The following is a 24,959-nucleotide window of genomic DNA, read 5'->3' on the forward strand; positions in this document are numbered from 1 at the left end:
TCCACCAAAGCCACTCAAATAACTAAATGCTTGATAAGTAAGCATCGTTTTAATGTAAGACCTCTACCCACCATCACACCTGCCCAGTTTCAACTAGATCATCATCCTTTAATCCTTACTGTCTGAAAACATTTGGAGCTATTACTGGATGGTAGAGAGAGCCACAAACAAAATGTCTTTCTTATCCCAGCTTTTTGTCTGGAACAGGCATCATATTGAGCTCCAGAGAAACATCACTGTGTCCCTGGAGAGAGGGGGATGAGAATGGGTGCCATTATAGAGGGTGGCCAAGGATGGCTGCTTTATATATCAGAGCACAGCCCTGAAGGGGGTAGGCTGGCCAAGAGTTGGAGAAACTCATGGCTGATGAAGGCCAGGGGGTGATCTGGGCTTTTGGTTTTCTTGGAGCCATGTGGGTGAATGGGTAGGAGGAGGCCAGGGTCACAGGAAGTGAGAGCCATGACAAAATTAAGGGCTTCCAACCTGCCAGTGACTCCACCTGATTCCAGTCTGGCCACCTGACCGAATTCAACCATTCTCCCCAGCCCAGGGCCCCAAGAAGTGCAAGATCTCAATCCTGGATCCCCTAACCGCTCAAGTGGGTGCACTAGAGCTTGGTCACCTCTCTTCACTTTATGCTTAAGTCCATCAAAAGTAGCCCAGCCAAACAGGTAAATGTATCAGTGTTGCTATACAGTGAGGAACGGGGCAAGAGGGTGGGGGAAGAGAAAAAAAATGCCCAACCAAGATTAAATCCCTCAGCTCTGAACCATGATAGCATTCTGAGAGTGGACCTCGTCCTTCGTCCTGTTTACCGCAGCCGCAGAGACACTAGCCCTTCTGCTGTTAGCTTTCTATACCACATTGAGTTTGTGTTAAGGTCCCATTTGAATAAGTACGAATGAAAAGGCAGTGCAAGTAAAGTCCAAAGTAGGGATTCAGTGATGACAGGGTCAGGACAGCTATCCCCAAATAGGCCACATCTTTTTAAATGGCAGAAGCAGGAAGTTCTCTCTCACCTTCTTCCACCTTCTCCCACCTTTCTTTCCTGAAGCCAGTCATAAGACCCTCATATGTGAGGGGTGCCCTTCCCATATCCGGAGAAAAAGAACATCCTTATCTCGGAAGACAAAGGGTCACAGAGAAGAATGTGAACACAGAGGTCTTGCCAAGCTTCCTTTGCCCTCTGCTGTTTCTCTACAACTGCCCCCTTTTCATCAAGCCTGCTAGAAAGAACACTCAAGAATAAATATTTCCTTGGGTCTCATTTCCTTAGGAAGCTTCCTGTGTCTTATAAAACTTACATTAGATAAATTTATATGCTTTTGGTTCTTGCTAATCTGTCTTTTGTTACAGGAATCTTAGCCATGAATGAGAAAAAGCAAGTTTTCTCCCTTATAGTGACAATGGTAGCTTTCTATCAAAATCTGCACTTGATCACGTGTTCTTTCAAAGGTATGCTAAGGCAATCTGTTTAAATATCCTTTAAATATTCCATTACCCTTTCAGTACAATATTTAGTATGTTTTCACTTGATCTGCTGTAAAACTCTTATCGGATTTTCATGAAGATGCAGATGCTCCGGTAGTCCCAGCTACTCGGGAGGCTAAAGTGGGAGGATCACTCGAGCCCAGGAGTTTGAATCCAACCTTCATAACATAGTGAGACCCCCATCTCTAATTTTTAAAAAAGAAAGAAATTAAACAAATGCATTTGTTTATGATGTTACAATAATTTTATAAAGCAAAATAAATTTCAAAAATATGCACACTAGACAGAATTTAGATTTCTGATATAATAATTTTGATGTCTAATTTTATCTACTAGTTTTGTGGCTGATCGTGAGGCAGGGTTTAGATTTATCATTTCCAAAATACAATTCTGCACTATTTTAAGTTACTTTTTACTGCTTTCTATAGCGATATATCACTGAATGACAGTGATACAGTCTGAGAAGTGTGTCGTTGGGTGATTTTGCTTTTGTGAAAACATCATAGAGTGTATTTACACAGACCTTGATGGGACAGCCTACTACACACCTAGGCTCTACGGCGTGGCCTATTGCTGTTAGGCTACGGACCTGTACAGCATGTGATTGCACTGAATGCTGCAGGCAATTGTACCACAACAGTAAATATTTTTGTATCTAAGCGGAGAAAAGGCAACGTATGGTGCTGACATTACAATGGCTATGTCATTGCCAGGCCATAGGAATTTTTCAGATCCATTATAATTCTATGGTCCCACCACCAGATACGTAGTTCATCGTTGACCAAAACCACATTATGCAGCTCATGACTGTACTTATGACTAATTGTACACACTGCACAAAGGCCTTTATCACCAACGATTTTAGCTGCACTTAATAAACTGCCACCTTCTGGTATGTGTGATGGATGAAAGAACTCTCAGAAGAAACAAATGAATAGAACATCTTTAATACTCAGCTTCATCTCTTTTCATTTAATTTCATTAGTTTCTCAGAGACATCATATTACACAACTGCCATAGCAGAAACTTTTATATATTTGTATCCCAAAAAAGTTCCTGAGCTGTGAATCCATCTGAATGTGCCTTCCCGGCAGGCCAGGCCTTGCCTGCATTTGGGGCTTGCTTTCATGTCCACTCTCTAAAGACAATCTGGATATGACATTTCTGTATCCAGAGCTGTCTGCTCACATGTGTCTCATCATTTCTTGTTTGTTTTTCTGAATCTGCTCACTAGTAATGATTTTACTTTCAAAAGAAGAGAGAAAGGGGACATAAAAAATGGTTTTGCTTGGCTATTTAGGTTTTTCTTATTTTAGAAATATGAAAAGTACTTTTCACAAAGGAAATCTATATTTGCATAAACTCATAAAATATTTATGTTGAAATGTACAAAACACAGTCATTCATGATCCTTAATTAGAGTTTTAGTGGAATAAAAATCTAATTAAAATATAATTTGTTAATTCATTAGTGTTGGGTTATACCTCTTACACTGATTTTCAGTACTAGGTCCTGAAACTGCACCATTTATTTGATTATTTTCATTGCATTCTCTTTAACACTTCATTCTTTTTGATATTACTGCATTTTAAATAGGGAAATGTATTAAGTTAGGGCTCTGATTTTAAAAAATAATTTAGACATATTGCCAAATGGCCTACACATTACTGTCACTTTATTTAAAAAATTTCCTCCGACCACCCCATGAAAGGGCACTACATCCTCTCACAGCTCTCTCTTTCACCCGGCTTTGTGTTTCTTCATTCTATTACCATTTATCCGTGTCTACATTTATTTGTTTGGTTGTTTAGTTTTCCCTACTATAGTGGAAGCCCCATGAGCACAGAGGATTTACTGTTTCATTCACTGCTATATTTCCAGAGTAGAGCAGGGTCCAGCACCTAGTAGGTACTCAGGTAAGGTCTAGCAAATGAATGATGCTTCTTACAAGTCACATGAGCACCAATTGGACAGCACATATTTAAAGACAATACACAGATAAGAATGCAATTTAAATATGATCATATCACTGGAGTTTAAAGAAACAAATACTTTTCTTCAGCAATAAGCAATACTCAGTGAGTTGATACGATACGGGTTTTAAAAGTACTGCAAACTACATTCTATAAGAAAACAAAAATAAATAGAGCTATCAAAAGATCTATGGGGCCTGTAAAGAAAATCTAAAAGTCACAGATAACTACCCTCATTCTTGGTTCTCAAGTAGATGAAAATTCAAATTTCTACTGTATTCAAGAAATAAAAATATATGAAAAGTATAAAACTGTATTTTAATGAATCATTTGAAACATCAGCCTTAAAGTATTTACTAATGTTGTATCAGGGACTAAGGTAGGTCAAAGTTAAATAATCCTGCTCCAGCCTTCTGCAGTCCACCATCTTGAGGGGAGACATGAAAACACCATCTTACTCAGCGATGAGAGCAGTAATAGTGTATGTTGGTTTCCCAGAGAGGGGCCTTCAATCCAGCCTGGGAAAGTCAGGAAAGACTTCCAGGAGGCTGTAAGAGCTGAGCCAGGTGTAAGCAGATGGGCAGTTAGAGGCTGGGCAGAGGAGGTGGATGTGGAGGCAATGGAGGCATTCAAGAGAGGCCAGCATGGTGTAGGTTGAGAGATGAGAAGGGAGACAGCATGTTTGGTCATCTACATGCACAGAGATGTCTGATGTATAAAGTACAAGGCGGCAAATGATGAGAAAAAATAAAGTGATTGTTTTAGAAGCCAAATCATGATGCTTTACAGTAATACATGCAAAATATCTTACCAAAAATGTTTTCTGCAACACTAGTATATTCCATAGAGGATTATTCATTTGGTTGTGGAGTTCATTATTTGTACAAATTGATCTACATTCTAATATTATTGTCCAGACAAAATATTACTGGTAATTTTGCTACTAACCAATACATTTCACTTACACTTTCTTCCATTTCACTAATAGCACAGTCATAGTCACCGCAGTCCATATTTCTTTCTCATGAAATGAACCATCTGCTAAATTGCTGCTTGAGATTTGAAGCTAGTCCCAATTGTTTGTTTATTAAATGTAATACGTTATAATAATGCAATGTTGAAATTATAACCCACACCAACAGAAAAAGCTAGAGATTCCCAAACAGAATTATAAAACCCTTAACTTTTGTATTTCTTGACTTGTGGTTTTAATTTTACCAATCTAATACACTAGCACTTCTCATAATGCATTTAAAATATATAAATAAAAATGAATGTAAATGAATAATATTTTGTACATATATAAATTATTTAATCATTACCCAATCAACTCTTCAAGAATAAAAATTAATAATAAATCTACAGACATTCTTTCTGTGAAGATGATTTCTAAACATTAAATGATCTCCAATCCAATGTTATACATTGTTGACTTTAAAAAGTATTTAATGATGTTTAGTAAAATGTTATATAACTTAATGCAAATGGAAAGCATTTGAAAGATGTTTTCCAATGGAAGGTTTAATGCTCTCAAGAGATTCATATTAATAGATGTAAATATTGAGAAGATAAAGGTATCCTTAGGATAAGCCCATCCACCTTAATTTTGCAATATGAAAAGTAAAATCTTTACTCCAGTACTGAAATAGAAACAAAATGTCTACACGTTTGCATGTATATGTAAATACGCACATACATATTTTTGTTTTTATGTTTTTCCTTGTGATTTTTACAAACCCAAATGTTGCTATGTTCAACAGAGTTTTATGTGTTTTTGACTACACACAAACATACACAAGCATGCAATACATATTAGCCAATTATATTTGTTTACATAAAGGGACTTTCACGAGAAATACAAAACATATTTTATTCCACTGATTTTTTTTTTTACTTGAAAAAGTATTAGAATTGGCCTAACATTGAGGAAAGATTACATCTCAAGATGGTACTTTTCTCTGCATCTAAGAGAAGATATTAAGTTAATTGAGAAAACAATTTTATAAATTAATAGAAAGACCTCTGGTCAATATGGCCAAAAAAGTTATAAATACTGGATGAAAAGCTAAAAAAAAAAAAACACAGCCATTCTCAAAAGTAAGATAGGCAAATACAAGACCACAGAAATTCAAGGGAAACCCAAATCTAGAGTGGCCCAGTGAGGAAACTTGAAGCCTGATTCACATAAAAAGTGGTTGAGAATGTGTGTCCTGTAGAGGGGAACCTGACAGGATATCACAGGGGTGCCTTCAGAAACCAGGACATGAGGGACTCCCACGGAAGGCAGATTCCAATTCACACCACAGGAACTCAAGATAATAGATGAGTGTGAAAAAGAACCTAAATGAGTGTACAAAAAAAAATATACAATCTGATAAAGATAATAAGAGAAATCATAAAGCGAGGGAAAGAAATGAAAACAAGAATGGGCAGATCTTTTTAAGAAACAAATATAAATTCCAGGATTGATATTCACTGAAAATTGAAAAAATTTCAACAAATTATATAGTAGATTAAACTAGTAAATTAATAAGTTGGAAGACAGAGTTGAGAAAATCACCGACAACACAGTGATTAAAAAGTGAATGAAACACAGTGAATAGAAAGATAGAAGATAAGAGAAAGAGATGCAGAGACGTGGACGCTGGAATGAGAAAGCCCAGCTTATATTCAGCCGTAACTCCAGACGTCTTCAGACTTAAATTAGGCTGAATCCCAAGCACAATAGATCTTTAAAATTCACAAATAGATTTAAAAAAATTGTTTTCAAAGTGTTTATTTCGAAGTACAGAGTAGAACATTGAAATCAGTAATATCTTATTGATACTTGGGATTGCCACAATATGTAAGCTATATAGGTATGCGGCTTGATTACCTAAAGGTCATTTTAAAGGTAAAATTTATTATTTCTTAACACGGCAATTAAAAAAACTGAAATATGAGAAAAATGAAAGTGTCAGCAAACTGCACTCACTGAAATGGATAACCATTTATGAACCGGCAAATATTTTATAGAGCCTCTAAATTTGAAAAGTTTGTCTAAAAAATTATTTGAACCAGATCATTAAAGTAGCAAATGTTTAATGCATACTGCATAAAGGATTAAGAATTATGATATATGCAAATAGAAGCAATCTGTTTTAAGACTTGATACATACTCTTTGAAAGGACTTTCAGTTTCTTCCTTGAATAGTGATCTATTCCAGTCCAGACCTTCTTAAGACCAGAACTCATATTATGCATGTTACAGAGCCCAGCACCACGTCTTACCCATTATAAGTACTCAGTTCCTTTATGAATAGGCAAGTCACCATAGCCTAAGTGTTAATGAGATCACATTACTCCTCTGCAAAGGAATATAGCCTATTAATGCACAAACACCAATTGGACCCAATGTTTTTAAATACGAATTTCTGATACAGTGTCTCCCAGCGTACCACAAAATTATCTCTGAAGATATAGAAAAAGAGGAAAACTCAACATGCAATGGAAAATCAGTATAATAACAAATGTGCAGGCAGAAATGAAAAGGAATTTCTACAGAAAATGAGATCAATAGAATTGGGTTGGAAAACCACAGTTCATAGCCAACTTATGTTTTGCAACAGAGGCACCGATCCAAAGATAGGTAGGCAGCTTTTTCATCTCTCCCACACTTTCGGATCCCCCTTTTCTGGCCCTGTCAGAAACAAAAGGTCTGGATTAAAAGGTGATGGTCAGGGTGCGGGGAGGGGTGTGTGTGTGAAGGATGACTAGGCCGCTGGCTTGCTACCTTGAAGTAGCTGTCTTTCAAGACAAAGCACTATCCACTTCCATTCACCCTTCCTACATCCATTCATAGCCAATTAGGAAACAACAGAACAGGAAGTAGGGACAGAGGTTTCCGGTACCACATTGCATTCTGTCCTAGAAAGGTGTGTGTCCCACAAGCAAAATGCTATAGGTAAAGGCAGAGTAAGACAGAGCTGGGTACCTGTGCATTTTAGGGATTATAGGTGTCTGTGTACTGTATGTAACTCAGTGTCAGAAGTTACAAAGGCCCCTTTTAGGCCAACAGAACAGGGCCAGATGAAACTCTCAGGCTAGACAGTGGGTATTGGCCAGGTGTAGGGCAGTCTACCTCCGCACAGCTAAAACTTGAACTTGGGACAGTAACGGATAGATCAATACCAACAAAATAGGAAACACAAGAAACTTCTGCCAGGAGTTAAAACAGATAAAGAGATAAAAATATTAAGGGAAATAATGATAGAAATGATAGAATATAAATGCATAATCTATGTAGACTATTTGTTCTAAGAAAGAAAAATAGAAAAATTATGACACAGTTACAATAAGTAATATTAGAAAAGAAAACTTTCCTCAGTTGAGAAAAAGTTTCATGTAAGTGGACAATAAGCTTACTGTGGTAAAGGAAGAAACACAAAAGGAAAAGGAAAAATACACGGAAGCAACTCTTAATTACACAAAAATGGTGCAATTACCAAGCCTGTCAAACAAGACAAAGAAACAAGAATAGATTGACATTAAAGGAATAAAATCAGGCTAGTCGGAATTTTTCAGCAATCATATGTTATTAATAGAATACAAAGATGTTATCTTCTAAAGAGTTATGAAAGGAAACAATCAGAATTTAAGAATATTAATTTTATTCTTTTGAATTCATTAATTCATTCTTAATGTGTTTCATTAATTTCATTTCTTCAAATGAAACATTAAATTGTGTTTCTTGTATATGAAAGTTGAAATTTTATATTTTCAAGATATTCAAGAACTCAGAAATATTCAAACCATATACCTGTTTTTTTTTTAAATGCTTAAAAATATGTGTGAACATAGAGAACTCAATCTAAATAAGAACTCAAAACTTGGGAATTTATAGCTAAGGTTGATGGGTTTTCCTTTCTTCAGACTGTAACCAAATATTGAAAATTCTGTAGGATTGTTTATTGTCAAGAAAGTGTCTTAGAGTACGGGCAGAGGTTGGCTTTACAATGATTCTGTCAACTATGTCCATTTGTATACTTTTCCCAATAGCAAGAAATGTGCTTCATACATAATGAACTTTGTGAAAATAGTAGTTACTATTCTCTTCAAAAACATGCTAAAGATATGCTCACAATGGCAAGCCTGCTTACGTGGTTGGGCACCATGCCACGAATATTATCATAGGAAAAGCCATGTGTGCGCATCCCTGCTAACATGGAGCTTTGCATAGAAATGTGTTTGGGTATCTCCTTTCCAAAGGTCTTAGTAATGATCACTGGAAACTTAAAACTGCACATTAAAAGGTGGTTTTCTTTTTCATTGTCATTAAACTGGAGAAAACTATTAGAATTCCTATGGAAGTATGTCCACTATCAATCTCCTCTTTTAATTAGGACCATGAATGTCCTTTTGAGTTCCTTAAAAATTATGTGAAACACAGTTTCAACAAAATAAAAAACAAACATGTAGAAAAAAGACTGAACAAAAACATCAATATACTAAAAGCTGTTGTTTAAGGATGACACTTTGACTACTCAAAAACATCAAACAAAGAATGTTTTTTTGTTTGTTTGTTTACAAGCATACTGCCAATCTGATTCCATTTGTCATCTGTCAAAGAACTTTTGATCTCAATAGTGCTTCAGCAAAGAGAAGAGACGTGATGAGTGATCACACTGGAGGGAACCATTCATTAAATTACTAATTCGAACAGAACTGGAGATTCACCTTGGGCAGGTATAGGAAATTCATCAAAGATCAATTTGTGTCTCCAAAGAGAACATTTTGACAAGCAGCGACACACATATTTTGTTTAAAAATTAGAGTACTGATACTTCTACAATGGCAACATTTACCACTGAGAGGGTGGCAGTGACACATTTTTTCATGGTATGCTAAGTGACAATACGGGTGGCAGCTTGGCTGTGGCACCCTTAACACTACCAGGACCTCTTCTACTTTTCAACCGTGGTGGTCGTCTGACTTAAAAAGCGGGAGTGATTTGTTTTTCTTCTACTTGTCAGTCTACTGAGATCTGAAACTTACAACATTTCTTGTTTCCCCTTGGGTCCCTGGTAATGTGAATTGTCTTTAGCCAATGCCAAACAAATCACTGTCACAGAGCAGCAGCCGACCTTTCTTTTCAATCTATGCACTTTCTAGGAGTTATAAATCAGTTGACTTTCAAGCTCGATGAGATGGCATATGCCCTAGTTTGAAGAACAGATGGAGGCTTGGGGGAAAATTGTTTCTGCAGGCTTGCTACAAGCAGCTCTGCTCCATAAAAGTGAACCATTTGCACTAATTTCTCACATAAATTATATAGGCAGCAGGGAGCACCAGCCCATTCAGCAGAAAATCTTTCATCTGGTTTTCGGAGGTCATCTAACCAATTTAAATAAAAGTTATTTCTGAAACATGGCTATATTTTCATGCTATACACTTTTAAGATATAGCAATTTATGTCAAACAAAAGAATGGCATTAATTGTGTATGCAGTCCCCTCCTCAAAAAAAACCAGAATAGTACACTCATTGCCAGAGGATTATTTTTTTCAAGACTTCTGGAATAAGCTCTATTAATTAATCACAAAGGAAATAATGTGGAAACGTGGCAGATCTCTTGTACAAAAATCAGGTAAATTATCACTTCTTTTGTAAAATTTGCCTTGCAAATTCTACTAAGTCTTGTTATCCAAACTCAAGCTTTGGCAGTTATCAAAAGAAACAGAAGCCCAGGACAATTCTAAGAGAACATTCATTCTCCTTGATGTGAAACAAATTATTCAGCTCAAATAAATTTGCCTGCAAGATTTCAAAAGTCAATATCAGTTTTACCTTGGGGGCAATAGATATAGCATTAATTTTTTAAATCCTTAAGAAATTGAAACATTAAGAAACTGAAGGTACTGAGGGACTAAATTATAACTCAAAATTATAGAATAGTGTGAATATACTGACAGCCAATGGATCGTGTATCACATCACAGCGTGATTTACTTTAAAATTCAATAATATTTACAGATAATGAGCTATCCTGATTGGGAGCTGATATTAATTGTAAGAAAATGTGTGCACACTTTTATAATAATTATATGCAATAACTGTTTTTCCTACTAGGAAATTATCAGTTACGTCAATGAAAACAGTCACATTGATAGAGCTTTTTATAGTTCATGAATACAAATGCTGCTAAGAAAAAAAAAAAAAAAAAAAAAAAAAAAAAGAAAATGCCAGAGAAGAAATACTGAATGGAATTGTCAGTCAACACATAATTAAAGGTGTTGTCTGAGACACCATCAGTGGAAATTATAAAGACTGACTTATGCATGTAATTAATTTATTCACAGCATTTCCTTTACTTGGGTGTTCAAGTGGGACATATATTTTCGGTCCTTTAGAAAGGCAAGCGAACTTTTCATTTTGAAAGTAAACTTTAAGGGATGAGCAGTCATTGGAAAACAAGTGTGTATAATCTAAAGAGCATTCTTGTGATAAAAGTTCAACCCCCTCAAGACTGCTGCATATCATTCTGGAAGCTGAAGTGCTGTGGACTCAAATTAAATGTGCTGCTGCTAGTATTTCCATTTTGCTACCAGAAGAATTAATCCCTTTGGCAAATTTCTACTCAATATTTGTTCTTTGAAGTATTCCACAAACATCTCAAAATACAGTTATTTTAACAATTACGAAACAAAATTCATTTGAGTGCTCATAATTTAAAAGGGCCATAGGAACCACCTGGTATATTGTTGTCACTTACAGATAAGGAAAATGAGGCCTATGGAGCAAGAGAAATAACACTTAAAAATAATCAGCTCCTGTATGCTTTACTTTCATTAATCAAATATCTCTGGATGCCCGCCCTGTAACAGCATTGTTCTAGGTACCAGGAAAGTAAGTGAACAAACCAGAAATACAAAGATCTCTGCCTTATAGGATTTCAGGATATGCCTATTTTTTCTAACATTGTTACTGGCTCCATTTTGGGTCCCTATGGCTTTAATTTCTCTCATCTCTTATTTATGCTGACTTCATGTATTTTACAGTTTTTTAAAGATAATTTAAATCCATTTGAATTTATTCAAAAATGGGGTAAGAATATATAAATGACACATTTATGTCAACATTTACTTGTAAAATGTATTAAATGTTTAAAGTTACCTGACTAATATTAAGAAGTCATTTTTTAATACAAAACAAAGTCTGGAGATCTAAGTTTTAATCAACAGGGAAAATTACTACAGAAGCCTAAGGGGAAATTTGGGTCCATGGTGAAATTTTATGTATCGCTAATAGGCCAGTGAGGAAGATGCATTTTTGGCAATGAGCAGAGGCTGCCTAAGTCCATTTTCACATATACCTGCTCATGTGTATCAGTTCTGGCTTTATTAATTTCATTTCAATACAGGTGGCTATGGAATATCATTTATATATCAAAGAAGAAAAAACAATAATGCAGAAAGTCCTCTGGCATCTCTGCTACTCTGGACAAGGATCACAGTGACATTGCCAGGTGTGGAATGATTAGGTGCTGTGGGTGGGGGCAGGGGGCAATTTTGGACAAAGTTCAAGTCCAGTCCATTTTGAGTTTCTCTCTTTCAAATTTGAGAGGTTTGTGATTTGGTTGCATTTGTGAAAGGGTGGGTATTATATCCTGATTTTCCTAGAGGGTTATAGGGTTATCTTATTTCGTATTCAAAGATCTCTGATACCTGGGACATCCTTATGCCTAGTTATTAGAAATTTAGTGGAAAACATGACTGTCTTAGAGTGCATCATACTCTGTGACATAGCACATTATCCTGGAGAAAGATGGCCTGCATCAATGTCTACCACATCAAATGCCTATAAAAGGAAAGATTTTAGAGACATCTTTGTGTAGCTGTAGCTGTTTCCATCTTCAAAATAAATGAATGGTTTATAATACCATATAGTTATTTTTAAAAATTGACAGTGTCTCAGGTATTTATGTTCATCTCTTTCTCTCAAGGTCTCTATTGAAGTGACCATTTCAAAACACTTGTATGCTTCTGTTCGATCTTTATTTACACAGCAGAGGTGAAGGCAATGTGCTACATATTTTGCCAGTTCATTTAGCATTTCTTCCCTCTCCAGATGCCCCTTCGGAAAACCTTTACAAAGAGCCCTGTCCCCACCCTGATCACCATCCTCAGAAGTGTGTGATTCATATTAAAGCAGGACAGAAAATAAAAAGACGGCAATTTAAGATGAGAAAACTCAAACACAATTTTGAAAATCCCATCGTTCATCTGATTATCTGCTTTGTAATGTATCCAGACTCTCGTTTGCTGCCTATGATGTGGATATTGAAAGACAGTCACAGAATCAACAGCCGTGTTTCCCAAATGTTAGAGGAGTCAAGAAAAATGTAGCAAAAGAAAGAGATTAACATTTATTTGTTTACGTAATCCTTATTTTTTTATGATTACAGCCATTGATAATCAAGAATTCTTTAGCCATATTTACAAAATGCAAACTTAAAAATTAAAAAAAAAAACTATTCCTGGGCTTGCCTGGTAGATTTCATATTTGAAATGAGATCTGTTCACCTTCCATAGCTCATGAACTTGCCATTGATAAGTACATAGAAATTTTCACTACAAACATTTTGCAAAACTTTTCTCATATTTACCAAGGAATTTATGATATGCATAGAAAACCATGACAAAAAAATGCAGGGATGAGTCCAATTTTTTCACTTTAATAATAATAATTCTAACATAGTGATAGCATTCTATCTAAGTAGCAGATTCAGGCATTTATTTTTGACTGCCACTATCTCAATCTGGAGCTGCACCGTCTAATATGGTAACCATGTGGCTATTTAATTAAAATTAAGTAAATTAAAAATTCAGTTCCTCAGTCTCGGTAGGCATATTTCAAGTGCTTAATCACCACATATGTCCAGTTGTACTATATCAGACAGTGCAGATATAGAACATTTCCACCACTGCAGAAAGTTGGATCAGACACTGCTGCAATCTTCAGAGATGCCACAAGAAATAGACTAAACTGGAGAGACGATAACATGCAGCATGCCACATTGTTTTAGCATCTGAAACAAATGACCACTTTCATATGCACGAAACTGGTGCTGAGAGCAGGATGTGGACTGAGAAACCTAAGCATGCAAAGACATCTGTCTGTCTCTAACTCTTACTTCTATTTTCTGATGTTACCATAGAGTGCCTTTGATATTTCAAGAACATATGATGGCTCCTAATATGGTAAAGATCGGGTCAGCTAATCTAGAACAAGCAGAAGAGGAATCTGGAGACCTGGGGAGTGATCCCTAGACCAGCACCTTCACAGACTGAGAGGCTGGGGCATCCTGTGTGTAGGTTCAGAGCAGGGCCTCCTAAGTCCTTCAGAGTCACAGGCTCTCTCAAAACACGGATAAAAGAAACCAACCCCGTATCCTTTGTAGGGACATGGATGAATCTGGAAGCCATCATTCTCAGCAAACTGACATAGGAACAGAAAATCAAACACTGCATGTTCTCACTCATAGACGGGTGTTGTTGAGCAATGAGAACACATGGACACAGGGAGGAGAGCATCACACACTGGGGTCTGTAGAGGGGTGGCTAGAAGAGGGACACAGGGGGTGGGGAGGGTGGGGAGAGAGAACATGGGGAGAAAAGTCAGATATAGGTGACGGGGGATGGAAGCAGCAAACCACCTTGCCATGTATGCAACAATCCTGCATGATCTGCACATGTACCCCAGAACCTAAAGTACAATTTAAAAAAAAAAGAAAAAAGAAACAGACCTGCTTATCACTTAGTTATGTGCATCACTTCAGGTGCTCACGAATCCACCTGGAATCCCTAGGGTGTCTGAGGAGAGTTGAGGGAGGCCAGTATCCTCTGAGGGTAGCACTGCTCCTTAGGAGCCCTCAGTGAGGGATGAGCTACGACACTGAGATGAGAGGTTTGCGTGACCAGAAACCTGTGCTGTGCCCACACACACGGAAGAGTGCAGGGTCTTGACCTTTTGCTTTTTGGTTTTTGTGGGGGACAGATGGCCCTCCTTCCTTCAACACTCAAGACTCCTTCCATCGGAATGGTATCCTAAAACCAGTCCCTACTCCCATTTAGCACCACACTGTCCTCTCATCAAATGCACCAAGAAATAAATGTGAAATGATGGATAGATGGTTCACAAGCCTATGTTCAATAATCTTAATGTCTTATCTTCAATGTTATAGTAATGCAATTAAAATGTAGTAGGAACTCTCTAAAAGAAGTCCACAGCTTCCAGAATAAAGATGTTTTTCTAAACTTATGCTATTGTACTACCAGTGACAGCAAATAAATCGTTTCGCCTTTTTAGCTTGCTGAATCAGTTCTATAATCAATAGTAGCTTAAGAGAATTAATATATCCATAAAAAACAAAAGCATTTTATATCCCTGCTGACTGTTGGTTTATCAAAGATAAAGAAAATGATTCATCTCAGATTTTTATTAATAATTTATTTTCAAAAGGAATTTTTTCTAGTTTTTTTACACTTCTAAAGGTCACTCATAAAATTATTTGAATCACAATAAACCTATATAAATTATTTTCATTAATACAATTTATGTGTAGGTTATAATTACTTAAACACCAAAAGCCACTCACTTTTTGTAAAGAATTTATAACATATTATTTTGCCCAACAGGAATCAGGTTTTAAAGAAATGCCACTGTGTTATCTTGTAGGAATCAGTACATAGACAGGCAAACACAAAATCCTTGCAGCCAATCAAATATAAATGAATCCAAAAATCCCAACAAAGCTTTGGAAATACATAGTTATATTAAGATTAAAGTATAAAAGTTAGATATACTCGTTATAAATTTTTTCTCATCATACTTACATTTTCACATAACAAATTCATACTCTAACAGATTATCATAAAAAAGATATACAATGTTACTCACCTCTTCCCCACCCCAAAAAAATTTTATAACAAGGTTTCCTAATAAGATACCACCAAGTTACTCTTGTAAAGTAGTTTGGAATAATTCTAAGTTCAATAACTGAATACCAGAGGACTGTTCAAGAATCAGAAATGTTTGATAACAATATGCAAATATTTTAAAAGACATACTAGATATAATGCAAATAGCCCTTTCAGTGTTTCCATACAGGGAGAAACATTTAATTTTAATGCACATTTTTAAGCTATTTACTTTGATTTCTTCAATTTATAATTTTATTTTTAATATACATTTATTTGTTAGTAATTACAAACAATTCCCAATTTGCTTTTGGCCATGACTGCTGGACTTCCTAGTTAAATGTGTCAATTGCTTAATTTAACTGATATTTGGCCAGAACCTTTTCTTGTCCTTAACCTGATGTGATACTTATGAGTGTGCACAACGGCTTTGCTGTCTGAAGGCAGAGAAGCCCTTTCAGCTGATGAAAATCACCAAAAGCAGTCTTTGATAACAACAATAATTAAATGGCAGAAGCCGGTTAGAGACCAGCATTTATTTATTTCTTTCTTCAAATTAAATGTAAAAGCCTTCTCCGGTTAAGAGATTGGCAAGTTTTTACAAATAGCATCAGGGAGCCTTTTATAAAGGAACACAGCCACATTAGAATGGAATCATTAGGCAATACGTTTATTTTGAAGCCAATTAACCTTTTCTCAGAAAAATGCCTGTGCTGTAATGGCCTCGGCGGTGGAGGTCAGCCTCTAACAGGGCACGTGTGACAGGCCTCGGGCGGGCTGACACAGGCGGGGACGGAGAGGAGAGCCAGGATTGGGATCGGCCTGCTTTTGTATTCTGCTCTGCATTTCCAGGGAGCCGACAATCTTGACCTATCCATTTAGGTAATTAAAGCTTCCATTTGGAAGTGTCCTGCAGGAAGGTGAAATTCGGGGGAGATAAATGGCTGTTGCTCTCCGTATCCAGCCGCCAGTTCCATCATTTGATGGACTGCCTGAAACAGGCCGGGCTGCCAGGTTCTCATAAAAATAGAGATGAATTGGGTAGCACACAATTCTCTAAGGCAAAGCAACGCTGTCATTTTCTTCTTTGCAGGCTATAATTTAATTGTTAGTCAAGGTGGATGGCTGACACAGAGGGGCTTTCTCTAAGAGCTTATCCACCATCTTCCATTTGCTGAGAAAGGACTCCAGTTTATTTACTCAGCAGCCAAGTGTGTTTGGCACTGGGAGATGTCACTTTAGCAAGTGCAGCTGGCCAGCACAGCTGTGCCCTGACTTACCTTCCAGGCGATTTTGTTTCCTTTCGAATCATGCTCAAGGGCAACTGGGAAGTCACCTCGCTCATAGAATTTTCGAAATGCCGTCGGCTTGGTTGGTCTTTCTTTAAATGCCCCTGCAACTGGAGGGCCTCTCACCTTAATGGAAAAAATAAAAATAAAAAATAAATAAAAAACAAGGAAAACAATAGAGATCAGGTTTTAAGACATACTAAAAAAAATAAAAATAAAAAAATAAAAAATCCACAATAAAAAGACTTTCTGTTTTTAAAGATTTCAGTTTGTATAAATATGCTGGAAGATAAAACCACATTATCTAATAAGGGATAACAGAAATCTGTTAATACAAACACCTGGGGAAGAAAATTATTTTATAAGCACTATTTAAAGTCTACTTTATTTCAAGCTACTTTAGAAAGCATTCCTAGAAAATGTCACTTAAAATATCGCTTTACAAGGAAGAGAAGACTGACATTATGTTTAAGTAAAACATTTTAATAGTGGTGTCTTTAGAATGTTAAAACTTTTACAATTTCAAATACTTGTAAATTTTAATATTTGTTCTGATATACTTTATGGAATACTGAAGTAATTTAAAACATTTCTTTTCAATCTTTCTATATATATGTAAAATAGCAGAACATGTTCTCATATGAATATTAACAAAAAAACTACTAAAATATGATATAAAAGTAATAATAAATTGGAGAATGTAGAAAGAAGAAAATGTGGCTTACTGTGTGTGTGTATAGCATACATTTGGTAACATGAATTCATGAGAAAGTAACATTAGAGCAGATGAGAAATGAGAAACAATGAGACACTTCCATCTCCAAAACTCAAATTGTCATTACAGAAAAAATACTTCCTATAGAGTTCTTTACATTGAACACATTTTTTAAATCTGCATTATTTACATTGGACCTAATTCATTACATTATAAAATTGAAAGTAGTAAGTAAACTATTTAGAAAATGAGTGTGCTGTTCTGTTCCTTACATATAGTCTAAACATGATTGTTTTTCCCGCTTATTAAAAAAGATAAATCCTAGTCATTTTATATAGTAGCTTAATAAATTCATGATTATTTTGCTGATACTATGGACAAAATAGCAAATAACTTAATATTTTAAGGTTTTTTGTTTATTTCAAGCTACTTTAGAAAGCATTCCTAATTTGTAATATTTTTGTTAAAATCTTCAATTTTAATGAATAAATATATTAACATATATCTAAATAGTACACAATATATAAAATAAATGTACTATATATATGAGATATGAAAAATACATTGTATCTAATACATACATAAAAGGATTATATTTGAAATTAAGTGTAGTATTAAGAAATACCTTATTACAATGATTAAATGCTAAAGTGGAGTTGAAGAGTTAGGTAACACACATTTATTAGCATTTAGAATTTACTCACTACATAGCACATTACTCCCAGTATATGATTATATGAGTAATTGAGGCAGCATTGGGTATTACCAGTAGGAAGGAAGATTGCCTTTTACTTATTGAAGATTAGGAATTTGTTCTTGTATTAGAATTAATAGCTACCATTTTCAGTCAAATTCATTCAATTATTAAATAACCATATGTAGATGACAACTATTTTGTTCAGCTCTTTGAGCTGAAGGCTATATAAAAAGAGCAGTTATAACTACATTACTATCATGGAAATTATACAGTAATGATTCCTGGACTTTTGAAATTCATGGAGAAGTAAATCTTGAATCACATTTTTGGGAATTGATAAGTGATTGACAAATTTTTATGTTGCCCAAAAGTTATATTTTTTAGAAAAAATGGATGATAACATCTACCAACAGGCCTCATTTTAACACCCTCAAAAAAGTGATATAATATAATCTAAAGAAAGAAAACTTGACCAAGTTAAATGAGCATAAATGTGTGAAGAAATATTTATAGTAAATTATGTGCAATAGTGCAAGTGTATTGTACATATATGTATGTGCACGTATGTGTGTATTGTTACTGTAGAATACTGACTACTGGTCAGCAAAAGACTCATTTATTTTATTTTGTTTTCCTTATTTAACTTTTTGTAAGATAATCATAGATCCATATGCAATTGTAAGAATAACACACAGAGAACACACATAACCTGTATTTGCTTTCCCTAATGGTAATATCTTACAAACTATGGTACTATATCACAACTAGGTTATTGACACTGATACAGACAAGACACAGAACATTTCTATCACCACACAGCTCCCTCCTTTTGCCCTTGTAACAGCCACACTCCTTCTTCCCCTCAATCTTTGTCTCCTAGAAACAACAATGCCCTCTTCATTCCTATAATTTTGTTATTTCAAGAGTCATACAGCATGTAATCCTTTGGAATCAGCTTTTTTCACTCAACATAAATCTCTGTAGAATCATACAAGTTGTTGTGTGTTCAGATTGAGTCTTCCTAATGCAAAAATCCCAAATCTGCAAAGCTCCAAAACCTGAAACATTTTGAGCACTGACAGTGTTCCCAGGAAATGCTTATGAGAGCATTTTGGATTTCAGACTTTCAAATTAGAGATGCTGAGTTGGTAACTATATGTAATGCAAATATTCCAATATTTGAAAAAATAAAAAATCTGAAATACTTTGAATCCCAAGCATTTCAGATAAGGGGTACTCAACCTGTATCAATAGTTCATTGCTGTTTAATGCTGAATAGTATTCTGTGGCATGGATATATCAGTTTGTATAACCATCCACCTTTGAAGGTCATATGGATTGTTTCCTGGTTCTGGTTATTATGAACAAAGTTGCAAAATTTTTTGTAGATGCTCTTTATTAAATTGAGTACCTCCCCACCTCTATTCCTATTTTTCTGAGAGTGTTTCATTATAATTAAATGTTCAAATTTTTTCAATATTTTTCTGCATCAATCAATATGCTCCTGTGATTTTTCTTCTGTCACTTTTTGATATGGAGTTTTCTATTACAAATGTAATAGCCTTTAAAGTTATAGAGCTACTTAAATAAGCTTCCTACTGGATGACTTGCAGTAAGATGTATTTTCTGAGTAATTGGCCCATTTTATTTAAGTTGTCAAACTTAAGTGAAGAATTGCTTGTAGTTTTTCTGTATTATCCTTCTGATGTCTGGAGGGTCTGTCATGATATCCATTATTCATTTCTGATATTTAGAAATTTGTGTCATCTCTTTTTTCTTTGTAAGTCTTACTAGAAGTTGGTGAATTTTATTGATTTCTTCTGCATTTCCAAAACTACATTTTAACTGGATGTAGGATTTAAGTTCATGATTCTTTCCTTTAGCACTTGAAAAATATTGTGCCATTTCCCTCTAGCCTTCATGGCTTCAGATGATAAATCCACTTTCATTCATGTTGCTTTATTGCTTTCCCTTATTGAAAAGGTGCCATGTTTTTTTTTTTTTGTATGCCAAGATTTTTCTCTATCTTTAATTTTCAGAAGTTTAATTACAATGTGCCTTTGCATGCATTTCTATGCTTTTTCCCCTGTTTGAAGTTTGCTCAACTTTGTGAATCTGTAGGTTCATGTCTCTTGCCAAATTTAGGAAGTTTTCAGGCATTATTTCTTTGAGTACTTTTTTGGCCTGGCTTCTTTCTCCTCTCCTGGTAGACTCCAATGACATTAATGTTAGATCTTTTGTTATGGTACCACAGACCACTGAAACTTTTTTTTTTAGCCTATTTTCTCTGTCGCTCAGACTGGGAAACTTCTACTGCTTTATCTTCAAGTTTTTGGATTCTTCCTTCTGCCTCCTGTATTCTACTGTTTAGCCCATATACACTTTTATTTGAGTTATATTTTTAGTTATAAAATTTCTATTTAGTTCTTCTTTATATCATCTATTTCTTTTATGAGACTTTCCACTCTCATTGTCTCAAATGTGTCACAATTATTCATAAATCATTTTTGTCAGTGACTATTTTAAAACTCTTTCCTAGACATTTCTAACACTTCCATTGTCTCAGTGTTGGCACCTGTTGATTATATTTTTACATTCACTCTGAGATCTTCCTGATTCTTGGTGTCATTACTGATTTTCTTGTGAAATCTGGACGTTTGATATATTATATTATAAGACTCTGGATCTTGAAACTTCTGTTTTAGCTTGCTTATTCTGACATTTCTCTGGCACAGGTTGGGAGAAGGGTGTTACCTTATTACTGCCAAGTTGGGGTAGAAGTCTCTTCACTCTACTTGGCTTCTACGGACCCCAGAGGAGGGAATGCCTCATTTATACTGGGTGGGGATGGAGAGTCCAGAACCCAGTAGGCCTCCGCGGATACCCTCCTGGCTGGGAGGGGCAGGAGTGACTCATTACTGCTCCCTGACTGTCCACACTGACATCACACTGACATCATGAATGATGTGGCCTCATTACCCTGGGAAGTGGTGAAATTCTTGACTCCCTAGGCAGTCCTCCGACTTAACTCCAATGGAAAGGAGACAATTCTTTCGTCACGAAGTGGGGTACAAGTCCAAGACCCTAGTGAGGCCTCCACTGGCACTGCAGATGTTGGGGCCTCTTTACTATTCTAGTGAAGATGAACATCCCAATGCCTCTTCTTAAAAACCTAACTACAACCATTATTTAGATATTCTGTTTGCTTATCATCTGCTAATCATCCTTTTTGAGTTTTTCTAGAAGTCACATAGTTATTTTTACTGTTGATAGTAAACCTACTTATCCCGTTGGTCTAAAATTTGTTGAGATCATCCATCTTTTCCCCTTTTGTCTTTGAATTTCTTTTAAAATCAATTTCTCTTTTCTTTTTGTCTCTTATACTGAATATACCCCAATTGTTTTGATTCTCAACTCAAAATTCGTAATGTTCAAACTTTTGAAGGAATGGATACATTTCTAAGAAAGCTCAGAAGGCTTTTTATAAATTGATACAGATACCTTATACTTCTTCCTTTCAATAAATTTTCATATACCTCTACAGAAATGATTCCATGCCGGTACTTCCATGGAAAGCCTTTATTTAGAAGAGGACTTTACAAAATAATCCATGGTAATATGTAATCACTTGACAGTGACAAATTCTCTTCTTGAGTCTCTCTTATCCTCTGTCTTTATATTTCTGCTATTTACTTATTTTTAAACACTTTATACTTTTGGGATCTGCTATAGATCCATTCTAAATTAACTCTTGGCATCTCAAAAGCCAGAACTTGTAAAAGCAGCTAGAATGTTCTCATTTAACTTTCTCAGTGCGTCAGTGGCACTGAGTGACACTGAATTTTATGCAGATGCTTTGTCACTACAGCCAAAATTATATTTTTTCTGTTCCAGATACATATGTGTATCCACCTAAGCTTTATAGAAGGACATACCATTTTTATATTCTATACTTAATTCATTCCAAATAATCCTAAAAATCTGTACGTAAGAAAAATCAAGTGAAACATAATTAATTCTGGGATGGTAATAAAGATCTTATTATTGGAACTACACAGATGGTTGTTGCTTGTCTAAACAACCATTAAAACAAGTAAAACTCCTCTGAAAATCCTTAGGTAAGTTCTATATTTGTAGAAGAGAAAATATTATAAATTTTATTTCATGTTTTAAGAATTTTACCTCAATTTATTATAAATAATTTAAAGCAAACCAGAGACCATAAATCAAATGAGATTTGTGGGAAAATATAATTAAGGTTTGCCTGAATGGTAGGGGCAATCTGTAAACCAATTAGGAAGAATGGATGTTACAGCAGAATGCTTTTAATAAAATCCAGTGCACTTGGGAACCAAGATATTGAATGCAGTTTGAAATGACTACAGATGGCAGAATACTTTCTATGCCTACATTTACGGAATGTGGTGTAATGGTTTTAGGACTTAGATCACAGTGTCTGTCATATAGTCATAAAACTAGTAATAATAAGGAAGGAATTTAAGGCTCTTGAAAAGTCTTCATCCTATAGTTTGAAATTTTCCCTTTCACTATTTTTATTCTTTAGCATAAATGGTAGCTGCTTACAAAAGATTTTATATCAAGCAGAAAATTTGCATTGTGTTATTCTAACTGGACCATTTAGCCAACCCACTAAAGCACTGAAACAATAAGATGCAAAGGTATTGATTTCTTGTTTTCATTAGCTTCAATCTGAAACTCTGATTCATGAAAACACTGTTATAAACCTGGTGGGCAAGACCTGTCCTGTCTTAAGTGCTGTCAGGACTGAACTGTTACTCTCAGAAATGGTAAATCGGTTCCATATGACTAAGAAGTTCTGTAATTCAGTGTGTGCCTCATTTGCCAACTGTAATTAGTTCAATACATCAGAAATTTCACAGGACCCAAGGTCATCAAATGACCAGAAAAATGCTTACAAAATTATTGCAATAAGAAACCTGTATTGTAGTAGAAGGTAGGTGCCTCAACAATAGAAAAAATGAGCTCATAATACCAAGTAAAATGATTATAATAAGTTATAACAATGTAACAATTTAAGAATTTAACAATATATTATGATCATGATAGAAAAGATAAGAGACTTATTGTTAAGGATATGGATGGACATTCATTTTATTGCACTTTAGTTTATTATGCTTCACAGATACTGTGTTTATTTAATAAACTGAAGGTTCTTGGCAACTTTGCATTGTGTAAGTCTGTATCAGTGCCATTTTCCCAACAGCATGGGCTCACTTCATGTCTCTATGTCATGTTTTGATAATCCTTGTACTATTTCAATTTTTCATCATTATTATATCTGTTATGGTGATCTGTGATCAGTAATCTTCAATGTTACAATTGTAATTTCAGGGGAGTGCCACAAACCACACCCATATAAGGCAACAAATCTAATCAATAAATGTTTGTGTTTTGACTGCTCCACCAAGCAGCCATTCCCCTGTCTCTCTCCCTTCCTCAGGCCTCCCTATGTCCTGAGACAGAACAATATTTAAATGACTCCAATTAATAACCCTACAATGGCTCCTAAGTGTTTAAATGAAAGGAAGAGTCACACTTCTCTGACTCTGAATCAAAAGCTAGAAATAATTAAGCTCGGTAAAGAAGGCATGTTGGACACCAAGACAGGCTGGGAGACCTCTTGTGCCAAATAGCCAAGTTGTGAATACAAAGGAAAAGTTCTTGAAGGAAATAAAACGTGCTACCCCAGTGAACACATGAATGATGAGAAAGTGAAACAGGATTATTGCTAATATGGAAAAGGTTTGAGTGGTCTGGATAGAAAATCAAACCAGCCACAACAGTCCCTTAAGCCAAAACCTAATCCAGAACAAGGCCCTAACTTTAGTCTTCAATTTATAAAGACAGAGAGAGGTGAGGAAGCTTCTGAAGAAAAGTGTGAAGCTAGTAGAGGTTGATTTGTGAGATTTATGGAAATAAGCCATCTCCATAAATTAAAGTCAAGGTGAGGCAACAAGTGCTGATGGAAAAGCTGTAGCAAATTATCCAGAAAATCTATTTAAGATACATGATGAAAGTGGCTACAGTAAACAACAGATTTTTAATGTAGAATAAACAGCCTTCTTTTGGAAGAGGATACTGGGCTGTAAAAACTACAGAGAATAATTCAATGCTTGGCTTCAAAGTTTCAAAGGACAGGCTGACTCTCTTGTTAGGGGCTAATGCAGCTGGTGACTCTAAGTTGAAGCCAGTGGTCACTGAGCACTTGAAAAGCTCTAGAGCCCTTAAGCATGATGCAATATCTATGCTTCCTGTACTCTGTAAATGAAGAACAAAGCCTGGATGACAACACATCTGTATATGGCATGGTTTATTGAATATTTTCAGCCCACTGTTGAGATCTACTGCTCAGAAAAAAAGATTTCTTTCAAAATATTTCTCCTCATTGACAATGCTTCTGGTCACCCAAGAGTTCTGATGGAGATGTACATGGAGATGAATGTTGTTTTCACCCGTGCTTACAAAACACCCATTCTGCAGCCCATGGATCAAGGATTAGTTTTGACTTTTAACTCTTTTTATTTAAGAAATACATTTTAGGCCAGGCATGGTGGCTCATGACTATAATCCCAGCACTTTGGGAGGAGAGTGGATCACCTGAGGTCAGGAGTTCAAAATCAGTCTGATCAACATGATGAAATCCTGGCTCTACTACAAATACAAAATTAGCTGGGCTTGGTGGCAAGTGCCTGTAATCCCAGCTACTTGGGAGGCTGAGGCAGGAGAATCATTTGAACCCATGAGGCAGAGGTTGCAGTGAGCTGAGATTATGCCATTGAACTCCAGCCTGGGCAACA

General features: G+C 35.6%; 1 protein-coding gene across 2 annotated transcripts in view; it reads right to left on the reverse strand.

Annotated features, from left to right (window-relative positions):
- PACRG (parkin coregulated) overlaps positions 1-24,959 on the reverse strand; it is a 597,238-nt gene that overhangs the window by 483,611 nt on the left and 88,668 nt on the right. For both annotated transcript variants that reach the window (XM_017537290.2, XM_037741731.1), the window contains exon 2: positions 16,700-16,834. In XM_017537290.2, the coding sequence (XP_017392779.1) occupies positions 16,700-16,834 (135 nt within the window). The remainder of the gene's footprint in view (positions 1-16,699; positions 16,835-24,959) is intronic.

Source organism: Cebus imitator, unplaced genomic scaffold (assembly GCF_001604975.1).
Source record: "Cebus imitator isolate Cc_AM_T3 unplaced genomic scaffold, Cebus_imitator-1.0 Scaffold6, whole genome shotgun sequence".
Lineage (NCBI taxonomy): Eukaryota > Metazoa > Chordata > Mammalia > Primates > Cebidae > Cebus > Cebus imitator.